General features: G+C 53.4%; 2 protein-coding genes across 2 annotated transcripts in view; both read right to left on the bottom strand.

Moving 5' to 3' along the window:
• The window catches only part of SLC2A4RG (SLC2A4 regulator), a 37,443-nt gene extending 32,659 nt beyond the window's left edge, over positions 1–4,784 (bottom strand). Inside the window, exon 1 of the mRNA XM_029612511.1 lies at positions 4,512–4,784. Coding sequence (XP_029468371.1) covers positions 4,512–4,655 — 144 coding nt within the window. The 5' untranslated portion in view covers positions 4,656–4,784. The remainder of the gene's footprint in view (positions 1–4,511) is intronic.
• Positions 4,785–11,872: 7,088 nt separating this feature from the next.
• LIME1 (Lck interacting transmembrane adaptor 1) overlaps positions 11,873–17,660 on the bottom strand; it is a 37,502-nt gene continuing 31,714 nt past the window's right edge. Inside the window, exon 6 of the mRNA XM_029613237.1 lies at positions 11,873–13,779. Within this exon, the coding sequence (XP_029469097.1) occupies positions 13,396–13,779 (384 nt within the window). The 3' untranslated portion in view covers positions 11,873–13,395. The remainder of the gene's footprint in view (positions 13,780–17,660) is intronic.

Genomic DNA, 17,660 nt, shown 5'->3' with positions numbered 1-17,660 from the left:
GTAAGGTGGGTAGTGGATGACAGCTTGAAGCGACTGCAACAAAGAATACTACTTTTCAGGTTAATTACTTTAGGGACACCATCTCCAAAGGCTGAAATGGTGGTTTCATAAGATGTGTAAGGACACCAGTCGTTTACACACTGGAGGCTTCAAGGATGTGTTGAGATGGTTTTATTGCCACAAGTCACAGCACAGAGGAGCAAAGACAATGCACTCCAGCTATTCAATAGTCAACATCCAAGGAGATGCAAATAAAGTAAATTCTGTCCCAGCCTTTAAAGAAAATCGTGAGAGAGTAATTTTTAAATTTTTCATTAAGGCGGCAACTCCATTGCTCAAGACAGCATAGTTCTCAAAAGGGTCCCCCAACACGGACCCGGCTGCGTGGGGAGGGACAGGAAATTTTAATATGGAATTATTTAGCTAAAAGACAAAAGGGGACCGAGTAAATATAGATGGCATACCCTAAAACATTATTTAAGCACAGGGCGCTGCGAGGGCCCTTCCACAGGGAAGGGCCATCGCAGGCCCTTCCCTGTGGAACTCCATGCCACTTGACCTTCGCACCGAAACCTCCACACCCACCTTTAAAAAGAAACTCAAAACCTGGCTCTTCCTCCAAGCATACCCCCAATCACCTTCACCACCTATAAACACCTTAACCCAACCTCCATCTAGTACTAGTACTAACACCCCTACCACAGGACCTACACCCATCCCCTCAAGACAACCACAAACCCCTCACTTATCATGCACACAATAATCTACCTCTTATTAGCACCGTACATATCTTCTTACCCCTTTCACTGTTGCCCTTGCGCATTTTCAAATATTGCACACAACCTATGTACATACCACTTGTTCATTGTTTCCCTGTACATATTTTCTCCTCACGTTTCCGTCTTCACCCCCCCCTGCCCCCCCCTTTGTCTCGACCACCCCCTCCCCTCCCTCCCCTATTTACTTATTTAGTTATTGATCTGTTACTATGTTCTAGGTTACACAATGTTCCTTGTAAAGGCTTTGCCTATATATATCCTTGTTTTAAGTTATCTGTAAACCGGCACGATGTGCAAACGGTTGCCGGTATATAAAATTAAATAAATAAATAAAAAAAAATAAATAAAATGACGCATACCTTGAAAGCGCTGTACATTTACACAGTCAAATCGCAAGGGGAGCAGGCAGGAAAAGCAAACCCCAGCGTTTAAAGAGACTGAAGTTTAGGCGCCAAAAACATGGCCAATCAGAACACAACAACAGAGAACAGCATTAACCAATCAAATTGCAAAGAAAAGAAAACAAAAAGAATGGGAAAATTAAAGAGAAATTAAAAATGAGGTAGAGGATGCACTACTCTCACGTCAGGCAGGTTTTTTAGGTCACCAGCCCTGCGGACACTGCGCAGTCTGTGCCCATCCATACTTCACCTGCAACGACATTTGAACATCCCACGTCTCACACTAAATTTCCTGCCACGTGTCAGCCTAAAGGAGTGATTTATGCGATTGTCTGTCCCTGCACATCGGCCTAACATTAAAAATGGACGGGAGACAGCGCCCTCAGTATCTCATTGGATTACGCTTATTTAAAATGCTCTGCGACTGACGAGCTACCTCCGCCACCCCGCAGGGAACAGAAATACATTTTTAAATTGAATTGTCCATCACCCCACGGTTTAAACAAGGAGATTGAGTGGCAATTTTTTCTTTAATTTTCCGATTCTTGGTTTTCTTTTCTTTGCAATTTGATTGGTTAATGCTGTTCTCTGTTGTTGCGTTCTGATTGGCCATGTTTTTGGCGCCTAAACTTCAATCTCTTTGAATGCTGGGGTTTGCTTTTACTGCCTGCTCCCCTTGCGATTTTGACTTGGGCAAGGACAAGTTAGCAATTATTGAGCACGCAACATCCAAGCCATGATGTTGCGGGCGGGAATATTGGATGTACCAAGAGCTCGTCTTCCTGGGTTAGTAGATCTGGATTCTGTCCTAGGTGGACAGAAGGATGTACGGAAAGTTGTCAAATATGCATAGCAGACGTACGGGGGCCATGCTGGAGCTACAAGGATCATGCAGGAGTGCTGTTGCAGGAGCTTCTGTAACATCCTTGCAATTAAAGGAATCGATGGGAAAGCATACAAGAGCCTTCTTCCCCGAGCTAGGAGGAAAGCATCCTGTGCTAGGAAGAACTCAGCACAGCTGCTTGAGTTTTCAGTTGTTCCATTGCAAGCAGGCCAGTGGATGCATGATCCCCACAACTCAAAGAGATAGTTTACTATACACCGTGGCAGACCTTGCTGAAGGTGGTCCACGAAGAAACTGGATATGCTCAGTATGTACATGGCATGAAAAATGATTTGATGGTTGGCTACCCACTGCCAAATCTCCAACGCTTCCTAACAGAGCATCCAGGAGCTTGTGCCCTCCAGTTTGTTGACATAAAACATGGCGACCTAGTTATCAGTTTGAACCAAGATGCTCTTGCCCTAGAAGGTTGTTCTGAAGCATGGGATCTATTTAATGTTTGGGATCCTGCCAGGTTCTTAGGGCCTGGATTGGCCACTGTTGGAAACAGGATGCTGGGCTTGATGGACCCTCGGCGCGACTCAGCATGGCAATTTCTTATGTTCTTATGTTATTTTACTTTTGCTATCTTTTCTTCTGTTCCTGTCTTGGCCAGCCTGACTTCTTTTCCAGGTTAAGGAGATACTCTTTCCTCTGTCCTAGTTGTGAGCCTTTGTACTTTTTGGGTGCTAATCTTATTGCCCCTTCTTTTTCAGGAGACAGAGAGTAGGATTAAATGGACAATTTTCTCAGTGGGAGGGAGTGGGCAGTGGAGTGCCTCAGAGATCTGTATTGGGACCCTTACTTTTCAATATATTTATAAATGATCTGGAAAGAAATACGAGTGAGATAATCAAATTTGCAGATGACACAAAATTATTCAGAGTAGTTAAATCACAAGCAGATTATGATAAATTGCAGGAAGACCTCGTGAGACTGGAAAATTGGGCATCCAAATGGCAGATGAAATTTAATGTGGATAAGTGCAAGGTGATGCATATAGGGAAAAATAACCCATGCTATAATTACACGATGTTGGGTTCCATATTAGGTGCTACAACCCAAGAAAGAGATCTAGGCATCATAGTGGATAACACATTGAAATCGTCAGCTCAGTGTGCTGCGGCAGTCAAAAAAGCAAACAGAACATTGGGAATTATTAGAAAGGGAATGGTGAATAAAATGGAAAATGTCATAATGCCTCTGTATCGCTCCATGGTGAGACCGCACCTTGAATACCGTGTACAATTCTGGTCGCTGCATCTCAAAAAAGATATAATTGCGATGGAGAAGGTACAGAGAAGGGCAACCAAAATGATAAAGGGACTGGAACAGCTCCCCTATGAGGAAAGGCTGAAGAGGTTAGGACTTTTCAGCTTGGAGAAGAGACGACTGAGGGGGGATATGATAGAGGTGTTTAAAATCATGAGAGGTCTAGAACGGGTAGATGTGAATCGGTTATTTACACTTTCGGATAATAGAAAGACTAGTGGGCACTCCATGAAGTTAGCATGGGCCACATTTAAGACTAATCTGAGAAAGTTCTTTTTTCCTCAACGCACAATTAAATTCTGGAATTTGTTGCCAGAGGATGTGGTTAGTGCAGTTAGTGTAGCTGTGTTTAAAAAAGGATTGGATAAGTTCTTGGAGGAGAGGTCCATTGCCTACAATTAAGTTTACTTAGGGAATAGCCACTGCTATTAATTGCATCAGTAGCATGGGATCATCTTAGTGTTTGGGTACTTGCCAGGTTCTTATGGCCTGGATTGGCCACTGTTGGAAACAGGATGCTGGGCTTGATGGACCCTTGGTCTGACCCAGCATGGCAAATTCTTATGCTCCTCACCCCAGTTTTCTTTTCCACTGACATTAAGATTATTGAGCTTTTTAGGATCTTGCATGACATGCACCCCTGTAACATGCATGGGAGGAGGTGGATAAATATAGCCCAGCCCCGCTCTGCCATGCTTTCATTTTCCCTACCTTTTTACTGGGGCAGATTGCAGCTGCGCGCCTGAAGAAGTGTCAAAGCTCCCAGCTGTCAAAGGGGAAGCTGCACATGCCCGGCCTGACGCCCATGCACGAGCGGCGCCTAAAGCCTCCGTGGTCGCCAGCCGCTGACCGGCGCGATCGGGGCCCTTTCATGCCTGCACTTGTGCAGCGGGGAGCCGGCCGCTCCTCCCGCCATGCACGCCCCGGCCCGGCGGCACGGTTTATTTATTTTTGCATTGCAACGGGGGAGGGGCGGGGGGAGGGGTCGCCGGGCCCTGCCCCCTTCCCTGTAAACTTTGAGCGGACGCTGTAATAACGGCGCCATCTTAGCGGAGAACTTTGCTCGGTGCAGGCGGCTTCCCCTCCGCCGGCACCGGGCGCGCCCCCCTCACCCGCGCCGTGCGGCTGCAGCTCCCGCCTGAGCTGTTAGCCGCTGCCGCATGCACCGCGCCTTACCGTGTGCACGGCTCCGAGCCGCAGCGCCGCTCCCGGGGCCTGCTCCAGCAGCACCGCGTACACGCCCCTGCCCTCCGCCGGCAACAGCCCGCACGACAGGCCGTTCAGCGCCGTCCTCTTCGGGAGTTGCGGCTTGGTCTCCATGGCCGGGGCCGGGCCGCTGCGCGCTCGCAGCCGCCGGCGTGGGGGGGGGGGGGGGGGGGTTTAATCGCGCCCTGCAGCTGGCGGCGGCGGCGGCGGCTCCGGGCTGGGCGGAGGACCACGCCCCCTCCCCTGCGCGTGCAGTACAGCCGCGCTCTCAGGCCCCGCCCCTCCCTGCACGCGCCCCGCTCTCCCATTGGGCAGTGCCTTGTATCAACATTCCATACTGGCACGTGGCCAGTGCCGGCTCAGGCCCCTATTGGCTGGCGCTCACTGTCTGTTACTGGGTCTTGCATGTCAGTGAGGTGCGCGCGGCGTGGGCGGTGGCCGCCGGGGTGGGGGTGGGTGCTGGTCGCGTGCCCGCTTCCTTTCTCGGCGGCGGAGCCCGAGCCCGGCCTATGCGTGCCTATCAGGGGCTTCTGCAAAGCGTGCGCGGTATATCCGGCTCAGGGCGCCCTATGCTCTCCGCGGTTTATTCAGGGTGGAGGCAGCGTCTCCCTGCCCTAAACTGCAAAAGTTGAGAGGTCCCCGTTCCACTCACCCCGTCCCTAAGTAAGAACAGAAGGGTCCTGCTGTATGAATCCTGCCTGGGGAGGGGGCTATAACCGGGGTCAGTGACAGGAGAGGGGCTGGGGGGGTCCTGCTGTATGAATCCTGCCTGGGGAGGGGGCTATAACCGGGGTCAGTGACAGAGAGGGGCTGGGGGGGGGCTCCTGCTGTATGAATCCTGCCTGGGAGGGGGCTATAACCGGGGTCAGTGACAGGAGAGGGGCTGGGGGGGGGGGCTCCTGCTGTATGAATCCTGCCTGGGGAGGGGGCTATAACCGGGGTCAGTGACAGGAGAGGGGCTGGGGGGGGCTCCTGCTGTATGAATCCCTGCCTGGGGAGGGGGCTGTTCCCCGGGGTCAGTAACAGGAGAGGGGCTGGGGGGGGGGTCCTGCTGTATGAATCCTGCCTGGGGAGGGGGCTATAACCAGGGGTCAGTGACAGGAGAGGGGCTGGGGGGGTCCTGCTGTATGAATCCTGCCTGGGGAGGGGGCTGTTCCCCGGGGTCAGTAACGAGGAGGGGGCTGGAGGGGGGGGGGGGTCCTGCTGTATGAATCCTGCCTGGGGAGGGGGCTATAACCGGGGTCAGTAACAAGGAGAGGGGCTGGGGGGGGGTCCTGCTGTATGAATCCTGCCTGGGGAGGGGGCTATTCCCGGGGTCAGTACAAGGAGAGGGGCTTGGGGGGCTCCTGCTGTATGAATCCTGCCGGGGAGGGGGCTATAACCGGGGTCAGTGACAAGAGAGGGGCTGGGGGGCTCCTGCTGTATGAATCCTGCCTGGGGAGGGGGCTATAACCGGGGTCAGTGACAAGAGAGGGGCTGGGGGGGCTCCTGCTCTATGAATCCTGCCTGGGGAGGGGCTATAACCGGGGTCAGAGACAGGAGAGGGGCTGGGGGGGTCCTGCTGTATGAATCCTGCCCTGGGGAGGGGGCTATAACCGGGGGTCAGTGACAGAGAGGTGGCTGGGGGGGTCCTGCGGTATGAAATCCTGCCTGGGGAGGGGGCTATAACCGGGGTCAGTGACAGGAGAGGTGCTGGGGGGGTCCTGCTGTATGAATCCTGCCTGGGGGAGGGGGCTATAACCGAGGTCAGTGACAGGAGAGGGGCTGGGGGGGGCTCCTGCTGTATGAATCCTGCCTGGGGAGGGGGCTATAACCGGGGTCAGTGACAGGAGAGGGTCCTGTTGTATGAATCCTGCCTGGGGAGGGGGCTATAACCGGGGTCAGTGACAGGAGAGGGGCTGGGGGGGGGGCCCTGCTGTATGAATCCTGCCTGGGGAGGGGGCTATAACCGGGGTCAGTGACAGGAGAGGGGCTGGGGGGGTCCTGCTGTATGAATCCTGCCTGGGGAGGGGGCTATAACCGGGGTCAGTGACAGGAGAGGGGCTGGGGGGGTCCTGCTGTATGAATCCTGCCTGGGGAGGGGGCTATAACCGGGGTCAGTGACAGGAGAGGGGCTGGGGGGGCTCCTGCTGTATGAATCCTGCCTGGGGAGGGGGCTATAACCGGGGTCAGTGACAGGAGAGGGGCAGGGGGGTCCTGCTGTATGAATCTTGCCTGGGGAGGGGGCTATAACCGGGGTCAGTGACAGGAGAGGGGCTGGGGGGGCTCCTGCTGTATGAATCCTGCCTGGGGAGGGGGGCTATAACCGGGGTCAGTGACAGGAGAGGGGCTGGGGGGGGTCCTGCTGTATGAATCCTGCCTGGGGAGGGGGCTATAACCGGGGTCAGTGACAAGAGAGGGGCTGGGGGGGTCCTGCTGTATGAATCCTGCCTGGGGAGGGGGCTATAACCGGGGTCAGTGACAGGAGAGGGGCTGGGGGGGGTCCTGCTGTATGAATCCTGCCTGGGGAGGGGGCTATAACCGGGGTCAGTGACAGGAGAGGGGCTGGGGGGGCTCCTGCTGTATGAATCCTGCCTGGGGAGGGGGCTATAACCGGGGTCAGTGACAGGAGAGGGGCTGGGGGGGCTCCTGCTGTATGAATCCTGCCTGGGGAGGGGGCTATAACCGGGGTCAGTGACAGGAGAGGGGCTGGGGGGGCTCCTGCTGTATGAATCCTGCCTGGGGAGGGGGCTATAACCGGGGTCAGTGACAGAGAGGGGCTGGGGGGGCTCCTGCTGTATGAATCCTGCCTGGGGAGGGGGCTATAACCGGGGTCAGTGACAAGGAGAGGGGCTGGGGGGGCTCCTGCTGTATGAATCCTGCCTGGGGAGGGGGCTATAACCCGGGGTCAGTGACAGGAGAGGGGCTGGGGGGGGCTCCTGCTGTATGAATCCTGCCTGGGGAGGGGGCTATAACCGGGGTCAGTGACAGGAGAGGGGCTGGGGGGGGTCCTGCTGTATGAATCCTGCCTGGGGAGGGGGCTATAACCGGGGTCAGTGACAGGAGAGGGGCTGGGGGGGTCCTGCTGTATGAATCCTGCCTGGGGAGGGGGCTATAACCGGGGTCAGTGACAGGAGAGGGGCTGGGGGGGGTCCTGCTGTATGAATCCTGCCTGGGGAGGGGGCTATAACCGGGGTCAGTGACAGGAGAGGGGCAGGGGGGTCCTGCTGTATGAATCCTGCCTGGGGAGGGGGCTATAACCGGGGTCAGTGACAGGAGAGGGGCTGGGGGGGCTCCTGCTGTATGAATCCTGCCTGGGGAGGGGGCTATAACCGGGGGTCAGTGACAGGAGAGGGGCTGGGGGGGCTCCTGCTGTATGAATCCTGCCTGGGGAGGGGGCTATAACCGGGGTCAGTGACAGGAGAGGGGCTGGGGGGGCGCCTGCTGTATGAATCCTGCCTGGGGAGGGGGCTATAACCGGGGTCAGTGACAGGGGAGGGGCTGGGGGGGGTCCTGCTGTATGAATCCTGCCTGGGGAGGGGGCTATAACCGGGGTCAGTGACAGGAGAGGGGCTGGGGGGGCTCCTGCTGTATGAATCCTGCCTGGGGAGGGGGCTATAACCGGGGTCAGTGACAGGAGAGGGGCTGGGGGGGGTCCTGCTGTATGAATCCTGCCTGGGGAGGGGGCTATAACCGGGGTCAGTGACAGGAGAGGGGCTGGGGGGGGTCCTGCTGTATGAATCCTGCCTGGGGAGGGGGCTATAACCAGGGTCAGTGACAGGAGAGGGGCTGGGGGGGGCTCCTGCTGTATGAATCCTGCCTGGGGAGGGGGCTATAACCGGGGTCAGTGACAGGAGAGGGGCTGGGGGGGGGCTCCTGCTGTATGAATCCTGCCTGGGAGGGGGCTATAACCGGGGTCAGTGACAGGAGAGGGGCTGGGGGGGGCTCCTGCTGTATGAATCCTGCCTGGGGAGGGGGCTGTTCCCCGGGGTCAGTAACAGGAGAGGGGCTGGGGGGGGGGTCCTGCTGTATGAATCCTGCCTGGGGGGGGGGCTATAACCAGGGTCAGTGACAGGAGAGGGGCTGGGGGGTCCTGCTGTATGAATCCTGCCTGGGGAGGGGGCTGTCCCCGGGGTCAGTAACAGAGAGGGGCTGGGGGGGGGGGGTCCTGCTGTATGAATCCTGCCTGGGGAGGGGGCTGTTCCCCGGGGTCAGTAACAGGAGAGGGGCTGGGGGGGGGGTCCTGCTGTATGAATCCTGCCTGGGGAGGGGGCTGTTCCCCGGGGTCAGTAACAGGAGAGGGGCTGGGGGGGGGTCCTGCTGTATGAATCCTGCCTGGGGAGGGGGCTGTTCCCCGGGTCAGTAACAGGAGAGGGGCTGGGGGGGGGTCTCCTGCTGTATGAATCCTGCCTGGGGAGGGGGCTATAACCGGGGTCAGTGACAGGAGAGGGGCTGGGGGGGGCTCCTGCTGTATGAATCCTGCCTGGGGAGGGGCTATAACCGGGGTCAGTGACAGGAGAGGGGCTGGGGGGGGGTCCTGCTGTATGAATCTTGCCTGGGGAGGGGGCTATAACCGGGGTCAGTGACAGGAGAGGGGCTGGGGGGGGTCCTGCTGTATGAATCCTGCCTGGGGAGGGGGCTATAACCGGGGTCAGTGACAGGAGAGGGGCTGGGGGGGCTCCTGCTGTATGAATCCTGCCTGGGGAGGGGGGCTATAACCGGGGTCAGTGACAGGAGAGGGGCTGGGGGGGTCCTGCTGTATGAATCCTGCCTGGGGAGGGGGCTATAACCGGGGTCAGTGACAGGAGAGGGGGCTGGGGGGGCTCCTGCTGTATGAATCCTGCCTGGGGAGGGGGCTATAACCAGGGGTCAGTGACAGGAGAGGGGCTGGGGGGGGCTCCTGCTGTATGAATCCTGCCTGGGGGAGGGGTGTGCTATAACGGGGTCAGTGACAAGGAGAAGGGGCCTGGGGGGGTCCTGCTGGTATGAAATCCTGCCTGGGGAGGGGGCTATATAACCGGGGCAGTGACAAGAGAAGGGGCTGGGGGGCTACTGCTGTATGAATCCTGCCTGGGGAGGGGGGCCTATAACCAACGGGTCAGTGAGCAGGAGAGGGGCTGGGGTGGCTCCCTGCTGTATGAATCCTGCCTGGGGAGGGGGCTTATAACCGGGGTCAGTGACAAAGGAGAGGGGCTGGGGGGCTCCTTGCTGTATGAATCCTGTCCTGGGGAGGGGGGGCTATAAACCGGGGTCAGATGACAAGAGAGGGGCTGGGGGGGGGGGGCTCCTGCTGTATGAATCCTGCCTGGGGAGGGGGCTATAAACCGGGGTCAGTGACAAGAGAGGGGGCTGGGGGGGGGCCCTGCTGTATGAATCCTGCCTGGGGAGGGGGCTATAACCGGGGTCAGTGGACAGGAGAGGGGCTGGGGGGGCTCCTGCTGTATGAATCCTGCCTGGGGAGGGGGGCTATAACCGGGGTCAGTGACAGGAGAGGGGCTGGGGGGGCTCCTGCTGTATGAAATCCTGCCTGGGGAGGGGGCTATAACCGGGGTCAGTGACAAGGAGAGGGGCTGGGGGGGGCTCCTGCTGTATGAATCCTGCCTGGGGAGGGGGCTATAACCGGGGTCAGTGACAGGAGAGGGGCTGGGGGGGCTCCTGCTGTATGAATCCTGCCTGGGGAGGGGGCTATAACCGGGGTCAGTGACAGGAGAGGGGCTGGGGGGGGGGGTCCTGCTGTATGAATCCTGCCTGGGGAGGGGGCTTATAACCGGGGTCAGTGACAGGAGAGGGGCTGGGGGGGTCCTGCTGTATGAATCCTGCCTGGGGAGGGGGCTATAACCGGGGTCAGTGACAGGAGAGGGGCTGGGGGGGTCCTGCTGTATGAATCCTGCCTGGGGAGGGGGCTATAACCGGGGTCAGTGACAGGAGAGGGGCTGGGGGGGGGTCCTGCTGTATGAGGCCTGGGTTATGAATCCTGCTGCGGGGGGGGGCATTTTATACCGGGTCAGTGACAGGAGAGGGGCTGGGGGGGGGTCTGCTGTATGAATCCTGCCGGTGGAGGGGGCTTAACCTGGGTCAGAGGTGATGAGAGGGAGGTGAGGGGGGCATCCTTTTGTATGAATCACTGAGCTGAAAGGTGAGCATAACCTGGTATTTTTTTTTTAACTGGGGTCAGTGACAGGAAGGGTCTGCTGGGGGGGTTTGCTTAGGATCTGGTGGGTGCAGGGTCATCGGCTGGTTAGAGCTGTGGAGATGTGGAGAGTGGAGCTCAAACATGCATGCTGGGTTCAGAGGTGAAAGAGGTAGCAGGGGAGCTGCAATCCGTCATTGGTTTTATTTAGATTTGTTAGAGGGAGGGGTGGAAAGCTTGGAGCTGACAAGGTGTATGCATGCCTGGGTTAGAGGTGAGAGGAGGGTGGCAGCGTGGAGCTGCAAGGTGCATGCATGCCTGGGTTTAGAGGTGAGAGGGAGGTGGCAGCGTGGAGCTGCAAGGTGCATGCATGCCTGGGTTTAGAGGTGAGAGGGAGGTGGCAGCGTGGAGCTGCAAGGTGCATGCATGCCTGGGTTTAGAGGTGAGAGAGAGGTGGCAGCGTGGAGCTGCAAGGTGCATGCATGCCTGGGTTTAGAGGTGAGAGGGAGGTGGCACCATGGAGCTGCAAGGTGCATGCATGCCTGGGTTTAGAGGTGAGAGAGAGGTGGCAGCGCTTCCTTTTCCCCGTTTTTACCCCGTCACCTAATTTAAATACAGAATCGCGGGCACCGGCGATGGGCCAGTGCGCGCGCCGGGAGAGCGGGCGTTTGTCCGCTCTCCCGCGGACTTTACTGTATCGGCCCGTCAATTAGCTAGCAACATAGTACAGGCTGTATACCCAGATGGCGTGACGTCACTTGAGGGGGACGCCCCTGAGGTTCGCGCCAATGCTGGAATAAAGACGTGGGTGGCATGCGTGGCGGGAGGCTGCACCATAGCCGTTCCGGGGACGCCGGAGAGGTCGGCTTGTAGACGCGGCAGCAGCCATTCTCCCTAGGGATGCAGGAGGAACCGTGAACAAGGTGAGGTAAACCGGGCGAAGCCGTCTGCGACCGACAGACGCAACAGGGACATTGGTGATGTTACAAAGAAAGAAATATGTGCTAGCAAGGTTTTGGATGTAAGCAAAGGAGAGAGACGTCAAAGGTTACTTCGTTTGCAGGCCAAAGAGATTGGGAAGATGTGAGCATTATCCACTGAGATAGAGAAATGAGAAAGGGGAGAATAATAAGAAGCGTAGTCTTTGTCATCATACGTTTAAGACAATAGTGCAACATTTAAAGCTCCCAAAAGAACAAAATCATTTATACAGATACACGAGTAAAAATGGAAAACTACACAATTTTTATTATGCAAAATAAATTTACATTATTTAATATGCAAAATGACTTGAATTTATGCAAATGTTCTGCAAAATTGCTGCACAGTCTAGTCCTGAACTGCCCCAGGAAACTGGGGGCTGTGGTTAAGGTTATCTCACTGAAATAGCAATCAGTTTCTGTCTCACTAGAGAGAGAAGGGAATGGACCAGCTCAGGATAGGAGAGGAAGGATGAGAGCATGCTATTGAGACAGGAGAGGGAGATGGACCAAGCTGTTGGAATAAGAGAGATGCTGGAACCACACCTTCGGGATGGGCAAGAACATCTGGGACCATGATGTCAGGATAGGAGAGGAAGTCTGGGACTAACTGAGAGATTACAGAGGACATCAGGGCTCACGCTGTCGGGATAGGAGAGGAAGGCTAGGACCACACTGGGGGATTGGGGAGGACATCAGGGATTATGCTGTCGGGATAGGAGAGGAAGGCGAGGACCACACTGGGGGATTGGGGAGGACATCAGGGATCATGGGATAGGAGAGGAAGGCGAGGACCACACTGGGGGATTGGGGAGGACATCAGGGATCATGGGATAGGAGAGGAAGGCGAGGACCACACTGGGGGATTGGGGAGGACATCAGGGATCATGGGATAGGAGAGGAAGGCGAGGACCACACTGGGGGATTGGGGAGGACATCAGGGATCATGAGATAGGAGAGGAAGGCGAGGACCACACTGGGGGATTGGGGAGGACATCAGGGATCATGGGATAGGAGAGGAAGGCGAGGACCACACTGGGGGATTGGGGAGGACATCAGGGATCATGGGATAGGAGAGGAAGGCGAGGACCACACTGGGGGATTGGGGAGGACATCAGGGATCATGGGATAGGAGAGGAAGGCGAGGACCACACTGGGGGATTGGGGAGGACATCAGGGATCATGGGATAGGAGAGGAAGGCTAGGACCACACAAGGGGATTGGGGAGGACATCAGGGATCACAGGATAGGAGAGGAAGGCTAGGACCACACAAGGGGATTGGGGAGGACATCAGGGATCACGGGATAGGAGAGGAAGGCTAGGACCACACAAGGGGATTGGGGAGGACATCAGGGATCATGAGATAGGAGAGGAAGGCGAGGACCACACTGGGGGATTGGGGAGGACATCAGGGATCATGAGATAGGAGAGGAAGGCGAGGACCACACTGGGGGATTGGGGAGGACATCAGGGATCATGAGATAGGAGAGGAAGGCGAGGACCACACTGGGGGATTGGGGAGGACATCAGGGATCATGAGATAGGAGAGGAAGGCGAGGACCACACTGGGGGATTGGGGAGGACATCAGGGATCATGCTGTCGGGATAGGAGAGGAAGGCTAGGACCACACCTTCGGGATGGGCGAGGGAGGGTAAGACCACACTGTTGGGATAGGAGAAGGAAGTTGGAATCGCACTGGATAAGAGCTAAAGGCTGGGATTGTTCTGTTTTTGTCAGGGCAGGGGTCAGCTGCGTCTCTGAGACTATAAATCTGTTTCATACATTTCTAGGCCACTGTGTGGTTTTAGATTTGCAGAGGCCCTGGACTCAGCTCTTTTCACTTCGCCAATGCTTTCGTAGAAGTTCTCATCTGGGCAGTAAGTGGCAGCATTATTCCCTGTTCTGTTTGTCTTCCAGGTGGCATCAATGGTCTGATAAGCAGGCTCTGTGCTCTGACTCCCTGCCAGAGATTTACCGCTTGCTGCTGGAGCCTGCATCCTTTGGAGCCTGTACCCAGGGTAGACGAGCACCCTCGGAGCAGGCCCTCCACCCTCGGGGTGTATTTCCACATGTTCGTTCTTTGCTGAGGGAGGCGGTGCAGGGTTGTGAAGTTTCTTCTTGCAAATGACCGAGTACATTTCTTCTACCTGTAAAAAAAAAAAAAAGAAATTCCCACTTGCAGGTAAACGACTGACAGTAACGTACCTGTTGCTGGGGTCACAACAAAATCCCTCACAGTCGGGACGATGGCTGAGCCTGGGCACGCGATGCATTGTTTAACTGCATTAATTGTGCATCCATGGCATCGAGCGCCCAGGAGAAGTGGCTGTGCACGCACCAGTTAGGAAAACAGGCAGCAACCAACAAGGATCCTGGGAAACTGATAAGTGTGGGGCTGACCTGTACGGTGCGCCGGATGCTACCATAACCTTGCTGGGCAGACTGGATGACCGGTTTGGTCCTTTTCTGCCATCACTTCTATGTTCCTAACCTGACCGCTGGCAAGATTTAGGTTGGTTTTTTTTTCATGCTGCTTTCTGTATCGGGATGATACTAAGTAGGAGGAACCACAGAAACGCAGTATTTTGAGTTTTTTTGTAGCTTTGTGGGGTTTTTTCCAGACGGGTCAGAGCGCATAAAGACTTAACACCCACCCTGGGGGCGGGTGTTAAGTTTTTCATGTTAAAACGTGTGCCTCAGGGGTAATAGCTAATAGCCTCATGCACATGCATTTACTTGTGAAGAGCGCTATTAGCTATGCGCTGGTTTGGCCGCGCTAATCCCTGATTGCATTGGTTCTAAGAGCTCGTTAGGCTGCGGGCTAGGCTCGGCGCATGACAGAGCCTCGGCCTGAATGACGCTCATGGTCTGCAGTGAAGACAGTGATGACAGTGCTCAGTATGACCTCAGGTCCGGCTGCTGATCACGCTGATGCAGCACTGGGGGAACGAGGGAGGGGGTCATTCCTGTCTCCTGCTGGGCATCATTTCTCCACTGCCTCCAAGACTGGAGGCTGGCCAGTGAGTCACTGCTTTTTAAAAAGGGCTCAAGGGGTGACCAGGCAGCCTGATTTTGCTGACTGCCAAAATGGTAGACGCTATTCTAAAAAAAATTGGCATATAAATCTGTTACATTTTTTTGAAAGTGTAAGTAAATAAGAGGATAAAGGTGAGTTGGTAGATGTAGTGAATTTGGATTTTCAGAAGACGATTGACAAAGTCCCTCATGAGAGGCTAACTCATGAAATTATAGTCATGGGATAGGAGGCGATGTCCTGTTGTGGATTGGGAACTGAATAACAGAGTAAATGGTCAGTTTTCCAAATGGAGAAAGGTTGCAGTGGATACCACGGGATTGGTACTGGGACCTGTGCTGTTTAATGTATTCATGTATGATCCGGGACAAGGAACAATAAGTGAGATGATCAGGGGTGCAGGTGACACAAAACTATTCAAAGCTGTTAAAACAGGAGCAGATTGTTGTCGGCACATACTCAAGTTGTAATCTATACCACTCATAGTTGTTATCGTGCCTATATGTAAACCGTTGTGATGGTTCTCCAACTTAACGACGGTATAGAAGAGTTTTTAAATAAAAATAAATAAATAAAATAAATAAATTGTGAGGAACTGCGGAAGGACCTTGTGAGACGAGGACACTGGCAGCTGACTGACAGACAGCCCCTAATTTATCTGCCTAAATTCCAGCCAACTAACTTACTATTCAGCTAGACTTTAGCTGGATAAATGCCCACATTTTCGTTTATAATCAAATCAAGAACAAAATGTTGCTCTGTCGCTGTAGAAAAGAAATGTTCATAATTCATGTGTCAATTATTAAATGGAAATATATTAAATGTTGGAATTTTAATTTCAATGCCTACACTCAAAAGTAGGTCTGATAATTTTTCAAAGAATCTTATTTATTCATCTAACGAGTTTTGTCTGAAAAAATATTTTTTTAGGAAGAGCAGAAGGATTCATATAGAGTCTAGGTGTCCCTGCACCAATTTGTGTTGGTTATAATCATTAACCTCCTGCCACCTCCATATACTTGATTTTTTTTTTTTTAATTTTTGAAAATTATTTTCTCAGTATAGTCCCGAAATTTCAATGACGTCCGTATTGTAGTTAACGCTCCTCTTTGAGCGGAGAAAAATAAAATTTTTAAGATGGAATTTATGCTTATATTAAAGCGGGTACCTCCAGGCTTCCTTAAATAATGAAAATAAACCCCGACACGTTCGTGTTTCAGACCCGAGTCTTTCTTCCGGGGAATATCACAGTAGAAATCTCCAACTACTGGAATAGTTTACCTCGCTGCACAGTTCATCACTTCGCATTACTGTTTACTCCGCTTTTTTGCCGCCCCATATCTCAGAACAGATGTCTCGGGACGTCAGCTGAACCCAGCGTCTGACTCTCCTGCCTCTTAAATATGGAACCCGGTATTCCTCTGGAGCCAATGAAAACATCTCTAGCGAGCGTGCGCCTATCAATTCTCTCTCCTTTTAAATGCAACAAACCACATCTGCCTGTGTGTTGTCCTGCGCTCAGGCTGTTTGTGAGGGAGACATCATTCGTATAACGCGATACTTGAATCGGACCCAACCGAAAACTGCTGAAACTAGTCCCCTATCATATTGCCCAGAATTAGCAGACCTGGAGGGCACAACCCTTCACTGCACGTCCTCCATTTTAATATGGGGGACGGCGCTACTGGCTGTGTCTTCACCGGAGTAAGCTCTACCAGCATAAACTTGAAAAGTTTTAACAAACTGCACTGAAGCTGGTATTTACTGCAGTAAAATATTCAGCTTTAACTCATCGTTCATCCCCTTGGGGTGTGACGATGATAGCGTATATATCCAAAACGCCTCACGGTAGTTGAGTTTAGCTCCAATATCGCCTCCTCGAGGAGAGATCTTTATTTGCTCCAGAATTGTGCATTTTAATTTGGCGATACTGTGATTTTTCTCCTTCAGATGTTGGACCATAGGGGCAGTCATTTTTGCCGTGTTATATCTTGATTTATGTTCACCCAAACGTATTCTGATCGGACGTGTGGTCCGACCTATATAAATCTGGGGACAGGGACACACTATAACGTAGATGACATTGTGTGAATTACAGTCCGTATTAGATCTTCTCCACACTCTGTATCTTGTCACTGGATCTTCCCATAATACTCCAGTGATCGTCTGTGAGCACCAGCTACAATGACCACACCTTTGGTGGCCTATAATTGTTTCTGCTGTTGTAGATGTATTCAATTGAGCATGAACGGTTTTGTCCCTGATATTCCTACCCCTGGCCATAGCGAACATTGGAAACTCTTTAAAAACATCATGGAGAGAGAGTACATGTCAGTGCCGTTTAATGGCGGTGATGATGATTCCCACCGCCGTGGATTGTCTTAACACACAGGTTAATCTTGCTTCTTCTTTTTTCAGTTTGTATCGTAGGAGGGCTTGTCGATCGCTGAATTTGGCTCTCTTATATGCCCGGGTGATAGCTTTCTGAGGGTACGTTCTGTCAAGGAATCTGCCTTCTAAAATCTTAGCTTGAGCCTCAAAATTGGCTTCTGTGGAGCATATACGTTTGGCTCTAAAGTATTGACTCACTGGGAGTCCCATCTTGAAACTGACAGCATGATGACTTGAGAATCTTAACAAATTGTTACGGACCATGGGTTTTCAATGGATGGTGATATGAAACTCACCATCTCGTACATTGATGGCGACATCCAAAAATGTAAAACACTGTGTGGATACCTGTGCTGTAATTTCTAAATTAGAATCTACAATGTTGATCCAATTAAGGAAATCTTGCAACTGAGTATCAGAGCCTTCCCATATGAAAAAGATGTCATCAATGAAACGGTACCAACACTTGATGTTTTTCCACCATTGTGATGGCCTTATATGAGAGTCTTCGAAATGTGATACATACAAGTTGGCTAATTTCCACCAGTTCCATAAGAAAACTGGATTTGATTCTTTGTGATGTACTTCGCTGTATCAGGACCT

This window comes from Rhinatrema bivittatum, chromosome 8, assembly GCF_901001135.1.
Source record: "Rhinatrema bivittatum chromosome 8, aRhiBiv1.1, whole genome shotgun sequence".
NCBI lineage: Eukaryota > Metazoa > Chordata > Amphibia > Gymnophiona > Rhinatrematidae > Rhinatrema > Rhinatrema bivittatum.
Note: the sequence above shows the minus strand (reverse complement) of the source record. Positions and strands in the feature narration are given on the sequence as shown.